At 41.3% G+C, this 12,562-nt stretch overlaps 1 protein-coding gene across 5 annotated transcripts in view; it reads left to right on the top strand.

The window, feature by feature from the left end:
- Positions 1–11,491, top strand: part of Sit (stuck in traffic) — an 82,554-nt gene extending 71,063 nt beyond the window's left edge. For 3 of the 5 annotated variants that reach the window (XM_076830736.1, XM_076830737.1, XM_076830735.1), the window contains exons 2-6: positions 7,172–7,288; positions 7,380–7,651; positions 7,804–7,987; positions 8,060–8,175; positions 9,510–11,491. In XM_076830736.1, coding sequence (XP_076686851.1) covers positions 7,183–7,288; positions 7,380–7,651; positions 7,804–7,987; positions 8,060–8,175; positions 9,510–9,722 — 891 coding nt within the window. In that variant the 5' untranslated portion in view covers positions 7,172–7,182 and the 3' untranslated portion in view covers positions 9,723–11,491. Of the gene's footprint in view, positions 1–3,519; positions 3,545–7,171; positions 7,289–7,379; positions 7,652–7,803; positions 7,988–8,059; positions 8,176–9,509 lie in introns of those variants that run through there. The other 2 variants (XR_013088351.1, XM_076830738.1) reach the window with 2 other exon arrangements.
- Positions 11,492–12,562: the final 1,071 nt, after the last annotated feature.

The raw sequence follows: 12,562 nt of genomic DNA, 5'->3' as shown, positions 1-12,562 counted from the left end.
CCCATGCATTTGATGCTACTCAAATGCCTATAACTTCGGGAATTTTACGAATTTCAACAAATCGAAAAATGAAATAAAAAAAAATTGACTTTTAGACCGGAACCTTCCCTTATGGTGTTATACCTAATCATGCGGCCGAAAAGAGGCGAATGATTGAGAATTTTTTTTTAAAAAGCGGAAGCATATATTTTTACAGAACTTCTTGCACTTAAAAGAGCAACATTTAAGGAACATTTGGTAATTTTTTCGTAGAAAAATATTTACGTTTATAATAAAGTAACAACCGACATCCAAGAAGCCTTTTTAAAAATTTGCTTTTGCGGTGAGCACTGCCATTCGGAACCAGATTATCTAGAATCAAAAAACAAAAAAGATTTCGTTAGTATATTAATGTATCTTCCGATTGACGGAGAGAATTTTCCGAAATATTAATTTAAAACAAAATGGCGGCTATTTAAAGTTGAAGTCCAGATTTTTTTCGCGTGATTTTTGCACGAAATAGCAGGCCTTAGGGGCTAAGGGGTCACATACCTCCAACCGCAGCGAAAATGAATAATTTTAGGAGCGTTTTTTAGGGGGTTTTAATTAAAAAAAAATAATGGCATATCTCCTTTAAACATCGATGGATATGAAAAATAAAATGAGATTCTTGTAAAATAATGTTGCCATTAGTATAGTCTGTTCTAAATTTTGCATGAGAAAAATTTCTTGAACTTTAAGATCCCATAAATTGTTTGCTATTGAGATATAATGCGCTCGTCCGAGTAGATACAAGATAGGATAGGAACTTCTGCGTAAACAGTATTTCGCAATTCATCGGTTGCTCAGGATCGTTACATGGTATAAGCCACAGTCTATCGAATAGTCGAAGTTCTAAGCGCGGTACTAAATCCTAGTCTCTAGTCTAGACTGGAAATTGTTTCCTTATTATACTTTACTGAATCCACAAGAATTGCAGATTCCAAATACGAGCGACGAAAGTTGCAGTAAACCTTCGTCCCGGTAAGAAATCGATCTTGCGAGAGTCAGAAAATCCTCCTTAGGAGATCCATGAAAAGAGAAATCCACGTTTCGATGGAAACACTTACAAGACGTAGCACATCTCGAAATGGACGCAACGGCAGCGCGCTCCTGGTGCGCCAGTAATGAAAATTCCTAGCGCGGTGCCGAAGATGAAAACAGCTGCGGTTAAGAGGGCACAGCACGCGCGATCCTATGTTTTGCAACAGGAATTTATTGGCAGCCGTTTCGCTCGGATTCGAAACGCCGCGGCCAAGTCGAGAAGAACAGGCTCGAGAGAAACGAACGATGAGATTGCGCCTCCGAGGATGACCTGTGGGGCTCATCTTTTCTGCGCCACGAATTCGACGCAAGGCGAATGCGATTTCTCCGTCTCAATTAGAGGCCTCGCGAGGGGATAATAGTAGGCGAAGGGAAACCGTGTTAACCGTGATCAATAGAAGCTGGCGATCACTTTGTGCCTGTTGCACTGTTGGATTCCGTGTCGGGGAGTCGACTGCAGCACTTTAATAATTTTAAGGCTTAACGAGAGGTTTCTATTTGCGAAATATTCTTTCGGCGTTTAGACTGGTCTGGTTTTAGAATTTTGGGACAGGATTATATATACAGAAGTTATGGAAGGAGGCATAAGGGTGTCGTGGATGGAATTGTGAAAATCTCAAGGGTGTTCGATAGTCCCGTCATGCTAGTTTACTTTTCCCCTTTTTTAAGTCTTATTTTGAATAATTAAATTTCATACTGTTTTATTAAGCAACCCCTATACGTACTCACCTAGCTCCCTTCCTTGTAAAGCTCCTCTTAAGGGATACATCTCGATTGTTTATAAAAATATGCTTATTGGCATGAAATATTTTACTCCAGAGTCTATTCATCCCCTAAAATTTCAGTAAAATCCTCAGGGCACAGCCCTTGTAAGAGTCATCGTTGTAAAATGTAGATACAAAATATTTGTGGAGGTGACTAGCCGCGATGTGCTGGCATATATTTTGGACATTTGTATGATGCGTTTAGCTGGCATCGAACAGCACAAAGGTAAACGCGTTGCTTCTACCCACGATATAGATACTGAATGATGAGTAGCGAGTACCAGTGAATGGCTCAATTTACAATACTTGTGTAACTGGTCAATCACCATTCGCAGTTTACAACTGTGCACTTGCAGGTTGTAGCGGAACAAGTGCACTGGACTTCGCTTCTATCTTGTCGAGTCTGTCATTTCCTTTCGAACCTCTGTGTCCTTGACGATCATCTCACCCTGTAGCTTTGCATGCTCTTTAACTACCCGACTGCAATTCCGAGCACTTTCTACTTACGTGTCTTTGTCGTTGATCGCCTTCGCCTCCGCTGAGTTTATGATTACATAACTGCCCCTTGGACCTTCCTCATTAAACTCAACAGTAATAATACCTTTTCATGAGATACCACTTTCTTTCCTCTGTAGGTACCTAAAGTTTGGCGAAGGGGTGCCAGAAAGCTGGGCTTCGAATTTGAGTTTGCAGGTGAAGATTTAGTCGGTGAACACAAATAATGACGTTAAACTGTTGAACGAAAAGGCTTGCTTATTAAAATGTTGCGAGAGGGTATGCAGGAAGATCGAAGAACTATGCAAATTGCATGCAGTCACGGGAGAACTACCCTACAAGTACCGAAAGGGAAGAAAAGGAGACCGAGCGCTGGGATGGCAAAGTAGCGCGGTTAATGAGCAGTGTTGCGGGGAAATTGTAACATGTAATTGAACGATACGCATTCTAAACTCTCGCGCAGCAGAGGGATAATTTAGGTTAATGAAAACGCGCGCGCCAGATGTTATTATTTAGGGCATTCAAAGCAGTCGAATGAGGAAGAGGCCAAATTATATTGTATTCTGATTATCGCTCTTTCGGATGTATATCTTTCCGCGAATTAAAAACGTGTGATTCATAAGCGCATAGCTTCTCTACGATTCGAGCGATCTCCATCGTATTACATTTTATTGACATCTATTGGCATTTTATTAACAATTTTTATTAACACTTTATTAAGTACCTCTGCAGAATATAACACAGGATCCTAAAGTATTGGATAGAGCTCTTTTCTTAGTTACGTCAATCACTTGGGTCAGTCCAAGACTGACAGTAAATCAATAAAAATTTCGGTCGTGGTTTTCCGACAGTCTTCCAACTTCGGACGCGAGCACTAGTAGGTCATGAAGTTATACACGATCCTCGCAACAATATTATTAAATACCCTCGAACATGGACGGTTGAAATGAAGTCCCCTGAAGTTTCAGCATCGAACAGTTGCCTTCATGCGTGTGATTACAGCAATTCCCTCTTTTCTTTTTCATTTGCTGTGCGGTTTATCCACTCGTCGGCTTGCCCGTCCAGGACAGAACACGTTTAGAGAAAACAGCGATCGAGTGCGTGCGCCTTAACTCAGTGGTTTCCATCGGCAAGGTTCTTTAGAAGTAATCTCCTTGGCTTCAATTGGGAACGTGTCGTTGGGCCCTGCGAAACCAAAAGGCAGCCAAATTGTGACCTTAAAAGTAGGTTCTATCGCGACGAGATATCTATCATATTTGCTCTGCGCGCTATTAAGGGGACATGCTCAGTCAGGAGGCCGAAAAAAGGGTGGTCTTTGGAAATTTTTTACTCAAAAGCTATAACACATTTCTCGAAAAAACTTTTTTCCTTTTAAGGATTGCATCTAGTACCGTGCATCGTAATTTTTTTATTTAAAAATATTTATCAATAACTAAGTTATTGTCCATCACTCGAAGGTTCTCTAAAAAAAAGGCTTCTGCGGTGAACACTGCAGCTCGAAAGTCGATCATTTAAAATAAAAAATTCCAAAGAATTTACTTATTATATTATATTATCTAGTATTTGAACGAAGAATTTTCTTATCCGATGCTTAGTTTCCTTTTAATTGACGAAAAGCAGGTACGATTTATGATAAAAATTGAAACTTTTACTTTAAACATCAGCCATTTTTTCCCCAAATCAATATTTCGAAAAATCCTTCGTTCAAATATTAGATAATGTAATATAATAAGTAAATTCTTTCGAATTTTTTATTTTAGATGATCGACTTTCGAGCAGCAGTGGTCACCGCAGACGCCTTTATTTTTAGAGAACCTTCGAGTGATGGACAATAACTTAGTTATTGATAAATATTTTTAAATAAAAAAATTACGATGCACGGTACTAGATGCAATCTTTAAAAGGAAAAAAGATTTTTTGAGAAATGTGTTATAGCTTTTGAGTAAAAAATTTCCAAAGACCACCCTTTTTCGGCCTCCTGACTCAGCATGACCCCTTAAAGAAGAAAATTCCACACTTTCGCTACTTAGTATGAATGGCTTTGAGGTTTTAGAAGGTTACGAGATCGCCGGCATTGAGTGTCAATGACTTTGATCACTTTCGTGGGAAATTGCGAAGTGCGTTGCGCCTTCTTATGAAACTATTCAACGTTTTCCTTCGACGCAGCTTGATACCCTTGAACGCGAGAAGCAGGGTACTTTCCATTTTTGGTGGACCATGAGATATTTGTAAACACACTATAGAAACTTATCACCAGAACATGTTATATTTCTTTGGTGGGCGATCAAAGGAGTGTAAGTCAGAATTTTTAGTTTTGCAGGAAGACATGTGGAATATTTAAACTACTATGTAAGATCAGGTGTAAAATTTTGGACTTGAAGGTTGATAACATGTATTTTGAAGCTTGATGTAAAATTTCACTTATATTTCACTTGCTTGTATAGCAAGTGAAATATAAGTATTTGGTATTTCTTCATTAATTTGATTAGTAGAGCACGCTGGTGTACTGGTATCAGAGTTGTGCAAAATTACAATTGAATTACGCCATGAATTATAATTACAAAGCAGGTCAATTACATCGTATGCACTCACATTGTAATTCATAATTCAGATCTCTCATTCCATTAAATTACAATGGAATTGAATCAGAATTACGAATTAAGAGGTAACCAAATTGAGAAACTAAAAAACACGTAAAGATTTCAAACAGAAAGAAATTATTATCAGTGAAGAATGTGGTAATATTCATAAGTTCGTAATATCTGAAGAGAAATAAACTTCTTTGTTTCATTCCGAAATTCAAGCACAAATTCACATTTTTTTCCAAATTCAAACATAAATGTAAAAAAGAAACATGTACTTACTTTGCCTGACTTACAAAATATATCAAAGTAAAAAATAACACCAATCATTTAATGCAACTTCTGTAAAGAAATTAATACAGAAGTACAGTGGAACACATTACGTAATACGAAAAAAACTGGAAAAATAACATTTTTAATTCACCACTAATGGAGTCACGTCGACTATGATGACAGATTCAGTTTAATTATCAGCCAACTTTAAATTGGTTTCGATGAATTGCTACGTAATTGAAGTACAATGTGATTAAATTACAGTGAAATTCAATTAGCACAACTGTCACTAGTATATTCAGTGAAACACTGCGAAATAACATTCTATCTACAAAGGAAAATGATCTCATACGTCTCGTACCTCGTCAAAGACCATTAATGCCACTATCGACCCGTCAAACCTCGCAACGGCGCGTCGAAATGCTTGGTTAGCTTCCTTAATAGAAGCTCGCGTTGCAGGTCGTCTTCGATCGGCCACGTGGCGGATTACCGATCACGGTGATCGTGCTCCTTTTCCTTTCTTTCCCCCGACTCGCTGGTGAAAACTGCACGCTTCAACTCTAACCAGTCGCCGTTCCGCGAGCAGAATTCAGCTGCTGCTTTCGTGGACCTTTTTTGCCAGATGTCAAGTGTAATCGTGGTGTAATCGTTTCATTTCTATCACCATCCTAAGGTATAACCATCGAGCGATTTTCAACAGCTTAGCTTGCCTTTATCGCGCCCCATTCCAGCCGGGTCGATGGGGAAGGTTGACCACAACTTTACGACCCATCGTAAAGTTAACATAGAAAAGTATGCCACCGTCGCCTAAATCGGGGATCGTTTCGCGAGACTGTTAAATCGCCATCAGGTTTCCTCAAGCAGTAGTCGATTATTTTTGAAAGCCTCTGTATTAATAAATGCCTCTGTTCGACGTACCCTCTCGCAAAGATGGTACAGGTACTTACCGCAACGAAACCGATTTTTGCATGGTACCGTTTAGAAGTGGAGGGCAAATTGCTTTGGAATGTCTAAGGAGAAACGAAATGATGTTTCCGTCGACCTTGTGCCCCTTTCGTCCGCGAAATGGGGCGTCGACGGTGGCGTTCGGAAGGGGCGATAGAAAAAGGAGAGAGCAAAGAATGCGGGGATGGACAAAAAGGGTAGATTTTTTCACAAGGGATTCCTCTGTAGAGCGTAACATTGCCATTGGGCAAGCGTTTTAAACGGCGTAATTAAAGGCTGCGAAATCGCGCCGCGTTACCGTTTTCCCCCGTTTTTTCCGCGGGGAAATGTTCGAAATGGAATCGGAACCGGTTCGTACGCAGATTTCACGCGGGAATGTAGATTTGAGCAATCGGTCGATCCTGGCCCCTTGCGCAACGTGGCGCAGCGGAATGAACGAATCGGTCCAGGGAGCAGAACTCGATCGACAATTCTAGAAGGACGTTCGATCTTCTCTTCGGCACTCTTCGCACTTTATAGCACAGTCTTTTATATGTCGCAAGTATTCTGGGATACTGAAGGAAACTTCAGTGGACAGCGACGTGGACAGACGAATCGAAAAGGTGACAGTTCTGCCGGTAAAAATAAATCTAGAATATGAAATGTCACGTTTTGCGTATACTTGAAAGAAGGAATATTAAATTAAATGACTTTCTCTCCAACAGCATAGAACCTTATCAGATCTATTGTTTATTTTTAAAACTTTAAACAACTGTCCTTCTGCTTTAGAATTATTCAAGCTCAATGCTCCACCTAGGAATTTTAAGAAACTTCAATATATTTGGTGCGACTGTGCAATTAAATTTTTTAAATAAAAAGCGTTCCCCAATTACGTATTTTGAACAATTTCATCGGACAGTTTTGTAGAGCGTAAGGAAACCATTTAATTTTCAGTCTAACGATTTTTCTTAAGAAAACACAATAGCAGTTTAAGAGGCGTTTTTTATCAGAAGAACCAGAGAACCAAAAGTCGAAATTTTCAAAGCAGCTTTTCGTTTCCGTTTGTTCCAGTTGCCTCTCCAATGAACGCGAGCAGCCCGTTGTTCAATCCCCCGATCGACAGGATGTCCAACATCTATAACAACTCCGTGGTTCGATTCTACCACTATGTTTTCCACGATCTCTCAGGTAAACAGCCATCGCATCTCTTACCTTCGTCTGCCGAGAAATTTCCGCTCGCCTCTATTTCTAAGATCGCGTGTGTAACTGTGCCCCCCAGATCCTCGGACGAAGGATTGGTTCCTCATACCATCGCCCGTGCCTGGCCTTAGTATTATAATCGGCTACCTGTACTTCGTGCTGTCGTGGGGCCCGAAACAAATGGAGCACAGGAAGCCGTACCAGCTGAGGAACCTTCTAGTCGTCTACAACTTCCTGCAAGTCCTCCTCAGTTTCTGGCTGTTCTACGAGGGCCTGGATGGAGGCTGGCTTAGAAAGTACAGCTGGAAGTGCCAGCCCGTGGACTTTTCCAATACACCGGAAGCTCTGAGGGTACTTCTGGTTTTCCCTTCCTTCCTACTCGGTTATTAACGTCTACTGCCTCGAAAGCAGCTCGATCCAAACGAGCAGAGATCTGCGTCGCGCCGAGAGAACGTGCCCGACCAACGAGAGACTTCGGTTATTTAATGTTAATGTCATTACAGGTGGCCAGAGGCGTCTACGTTTACTTCCTGGCGAAGATATCCGAGCTGCTCGACACGGTGTTCTTCGTTCTTCGGAAGAAGGAGAGCCAAATCACGTTCCTCCACCTGTACCACCATACCGTGATGCCGATGATTTCGTGGGGTGCGACCAAGTACTATCCCGGGGGCCATGGCACCTTCATAGGTACGATTTTCACTCCTGATAGCTGAAATGGGGGAGTGCCTCGCTGTTCTTTAATCTTGAAGTTTGTTACAGGGGTGATCAACAGTTTTGTTCACATCATCATGTACACGTACTACCTGCTAGCTGCCTTGCTACCTCAATACCACAAGTACCTGTGGTGGAAGAAATACATCACGAGACTTCAAATGGTGCGAATTATAAAAATAGATTCTGTCTTTCAAGTATTCTACGTTAATTACGATAATTCGTTTCTACGATAATTGAAAGTAGGGTTATTACTAAGCCGGGGGTGCAGCTGGAAGCTAAGCTAAGCTAAGCCATGCTATGTCTGGTTGTGCTGTAAACATAGCACACCTAAGCTAAGCTAAGCTAAGCTAAGCTAAGCCATGCTATGTCTAGCTGTGCTGTAAACATAGCACAGCTTAGCTTCGACTTTTGGTAGAAACGGTTCCATAAGGATCTATTGAAGTTAATTTCTGAAACTTAGCATAGCGTAGCGTAGGGTGTTATAGCGTAGCGTAGTATAGCATAGCATAGCATAGCATAGCATAGCATGGCATAGCATAGCATAGCATAGCATAGCTTAGCGTACCGTGGCATAGCGTATTAAGCCCGTATCCACCCGGAAGCTAAGGTATGCTAGGCAATGCTGTGCTATATCATGCTACGTTTAAAAAAAAATTAGCTTCAATACATTCTTAGCTTAGCTTCCCGGTGGATTCTCGGCTTTATAGCGTAGCGTAGTGTAGCATAACGTAGCATAATGTAGCATAATGTAGCATAACGTAGCATAACGTAGCATAATGTAGCATAACGTAGCATAAAGCCGGGAATCCACCGGGTAGCTAAGCTATGCTATGCTATGCTATGCTATGCTATGCTATGCTATGCTATGCTATGCTATGCTATGCTATGCTATGCTATGCTATGCTATGCTATGCTATGTCATGCTGCGTTTTAAAAAAATTAGCTTCAATACATTCTTATGGAACCGTTTCCACCAAAAGCTACGTTAAAACATAGCATCGCATAGTATACCATAGCATAGCATAGCATAGCATAGCATAGCATAGCATAGCATAGCATAGCATAGCATAGCATAGCTTAGCTTAGCTTAGCTTACCTTCCCGGTGGATTCCCAGCTTAACGTAGCATAGCATAGCTTAGCTTAGCTTAGCGTAATATAGCATAACATAGATTAGCGTAGCATATCATAGCATAGCATAGGATAACATAGCATAGCATAGCATAGCATAGCATAGCATAGCATAGCATAGCATAGCATAGCATAGCATAGCATAGCATAGCATAGCATAGCATAGCATAGCACAGCATAACATAGCATAGCATAGCATAGCATAGCATAGCATAGCATAGCATAGCTTAATAGCGTAGCGTAGTATAGCGTAGCATAGCTCAGTTTAGCTTCCAGGTGGATCCTCGGCTTTAAGCTGATCAAGCTTCATTTGCAATGAACACACACCAGAAAAGTCTCTCTAAAATTTCTTCTCTCGCCCAACAGGGTCAATTCTGCCTGGCCTTCCTGCACAGCTGCCAGCTCCTCTTCTACGACTGCGTCTACCCAAGATGGTCACTGATCCTGATCCTGCCGAACGCCATGTTCTTCTACTTCCTGTTCGACGACTTCTACAGCCAGGCGTACAAGCGTGCCAAGAAGGAGGCCAGGTCGATAGATGGTAAGGAAATGCAGAATGGAAAAGGGAAGATGGACTAGTCTCGAGGGATACACACCAAGGACAGGGAAGCGCCGAGGATGCTTGCGGGTCGCCATCGGCTTTCCGCTCGCTGGAACGTCGACGTTCGGTCGCAACAGTAAGCGAAGCAGACTGTAACGAACAAACAGGTTGCGCCCCATTGAGAAATCAAGGTAACCTCATCAACGTTCGTATCCAACCTTAGACGACCAGGGCAGGAGGAACGCTGGGATATTTGCTCACGAGAATCGATCGTGCCACGATTACAGCTTCCAATAGCCAGTCACCCGCCATGTTGCTGACTATGCTCGCCAATTAGACTCTTAGTTGTTTAAGGCCGTAGACCTGTAGCGATTGCAACGCGGAGGATTCTGGAAAACGCGGGATCAGAGACAGGAGTGGCGCGCGTGCGAGTCTCGCTCGAATAGCTTGTAGGATAACGTAGGAGATAGGTAAGAATTTGATCATTCATTCGCGTGACGCTTGCAGATCTGTCCCTCGAACCGTGGGCGTCTCTCGCCCCTCCAGACGGGTGTAGATAGAGTGGAGGATTTAAAGAAATTCTAAGCGATAAGGGTCTTATTTTAAGTGGCGGGGTGAGAAACGCTCGTGGTTCGAGAAGTTATACCGAATTTTCGGTACCTCAGATTTCGCGTGTTCTTTCCGATAAAATTCGTTAGCAATTCAAGCTCGAGCTTCCAGGGCCCCTGAACGTGTGGGTAATTGAGGGGGGTTTTAAGTGGTGTTGGGAAAATTCTTCAACAGCTGTAAATTTTAACGATATCCCTTTAAAGATGAAGCCATAAATTATTTGATAGCTTGGCCTTCTGCAAGCAGAGAACAACTTCATCGAAACCAGTGCAGCGTCTGGAGCTTTGCACAGTTACGTAGAGTTTTTATACGCAATTGTTGATCACGAAATCAATGCGTCTACCTTGTCAGAACTCGAGATAAGAAAGAGAACTTGTGTTCGAAGCGAGTCAATGATCAAACGTACACGTCAATTATCCGCGCTAACTCTGTAAGTCCTTAGCAGTTCCCAGGATCACTCAAAATAAATATTACACCATACATTGGGAGTACAGCCGGATTTTCAAAGGAAAGCTCTCCCAACCTAGCGTGACCATAAACTTTTCCTCTGCAGCTGTCGACATCTTGTTCACTTTTAACAATTTCCGATGCTTCCCCTTCGACATCGTTTCGTCAGCGCGTGGAGCGTGAAATTCCCATAAGAGAGAAGTTGAGTTACGCGAGAGATCCTTCTTGTTCTCCGCGCGGTATGGCGAATGCTTAGAGATCCGCTAACTGAACAGCCAGCTGACAAATGTGTGGACATTGTGATCACAAGTGTGTGCAATTTGAATGGACGGATGCCTCGGTCTTTTTGTAAAGTCCCAAGAAACGACGGTTAACGGTACACGGCGGCGTTCACGGTTTGTCACTGGCAACGCGTTAATGCCTGCGCGCGGAGTTTCGCCGAGAAGAGGAGTGTCTGAGAGAGACGTTTCGTTATTTTAGTATACGTTAGCGTTAACGAGAGCGTACGGTCATAATTAAGTCCAAAGAACATGGCTTTAAGCGTGCCCCGTCTTTAAACGTTTCGCAGAATCTTCGCAGCGATGATCCTTGATCGCCTTCTGTAAATTCTTCCTTGCTTTCGGTCGGAAGAGGAACGTTAATCGCACGGTGAAAGCCGATGGCGGAGTTTGTTAAATTCGACGAGATTCTAGTGTACATTGATATGTAAAAGTGCTATTAAATCGTGAAGAATTCTGTTTAAAACCTTTAACATCTTCAGCGTCATATTCGCGTGGTATGTTTGAGGCTATCAGCGCAATAGTGGCCTAATCCACAATTTTTGGTAAATTGATATTTCAGCCTATAGCCTCGTTCAGATTAGTCAAGTTACTTGACTTCAAGTCGCTTGAATTCCAGTCACTTGAAACTACATTACCAATGTGAACCTGTCATTTACTTGACTTGAAATGTCCTTTCAGGTTTCCTTCAAGCTTCAAGTAAAGTAGTCTTTCAACTTTACTTGCCTAGAAAATGCGTCAAGTGCGAAAACATGAAACAAATTTTTTTTTAGTACCCGAACGAGTGTATTAATAAAACCCGAAAAATTATTTTAGGATATGTTATAACACCTTCTTGTAGAAAATTCTTAAAAATCACCTCTTTCGAGCATTTTGAAATGAGAGTCCTCTAAAGCTTTAAGGGGAGGTTCCGGTCTAAAAATCGATTTTTTTTATTTCATTTTTCGAATGTTTAACATTTTAGGAATACGTGTTTAGAAGGATTTTGTTTTAAATTCGTAAAATTCTCGAAGTTATAGGCATTTGAGTAGCGGCAAATGCATGGGTAACACCCGGGCACTCGGCACTCACGTAAAACTTTAAACGTGTTTTTCTCGAAACAGTGTTCTCCAAACTGTAGAACCTGTATTTCCAAAAGTTATTATCCGATTCGACTGAAACTTTTTTTATTTTGAAGAATATACTTCTGGCTAGGGGGAATACCAGAAAAAATACAAAATTTTGAAAATTTATAATTTTCAAAGCTGTTGAAAGGGTGAAAACTATAGGGAAAAAGTGATTTCAAACTTCGTTTCGTTATTTTCTAAAAAAATTCTATTTTTGTAATTTTTCTGGTTCCCCCCCTAGCCAGAAGTATATTCTTCAAAATAAAAAAGTTTCAGTCGAATCGGATAATAACTTTTGGAGATATAGGTCCCACCGATTTTGATCAATTTTTTGACGCCTTGACTTTAACGACTCCCCAGTGTCGTCTGCAATGATTAATTATGAAACAAAAAATATATTTCTATAATCTAAGATATCCTTAATACAATGCAGAAAGT

The sequence above is a fragment of the Andrena cerasifolii genome, chromosome 2 (assembly GCF_050908995.1).
Source record: "Andrena cerasifolii isolate SP2316 chromosome 2, iyAndCera1_principal, whole genome shotgun sequence".
In the NCBI taxonomy this organism is placed as follows: domain Eukaryota; kingdom Metazoa; phylum Arthropoda; class Insecta; order Hymenoptera; family Andrenidae; genus Andrena; species Andrena cerasifolii.
Note: the sequence above shows the minus strand (reverse complement) of the source record. Positions and strands in the feature narration are given on the sequence as shown.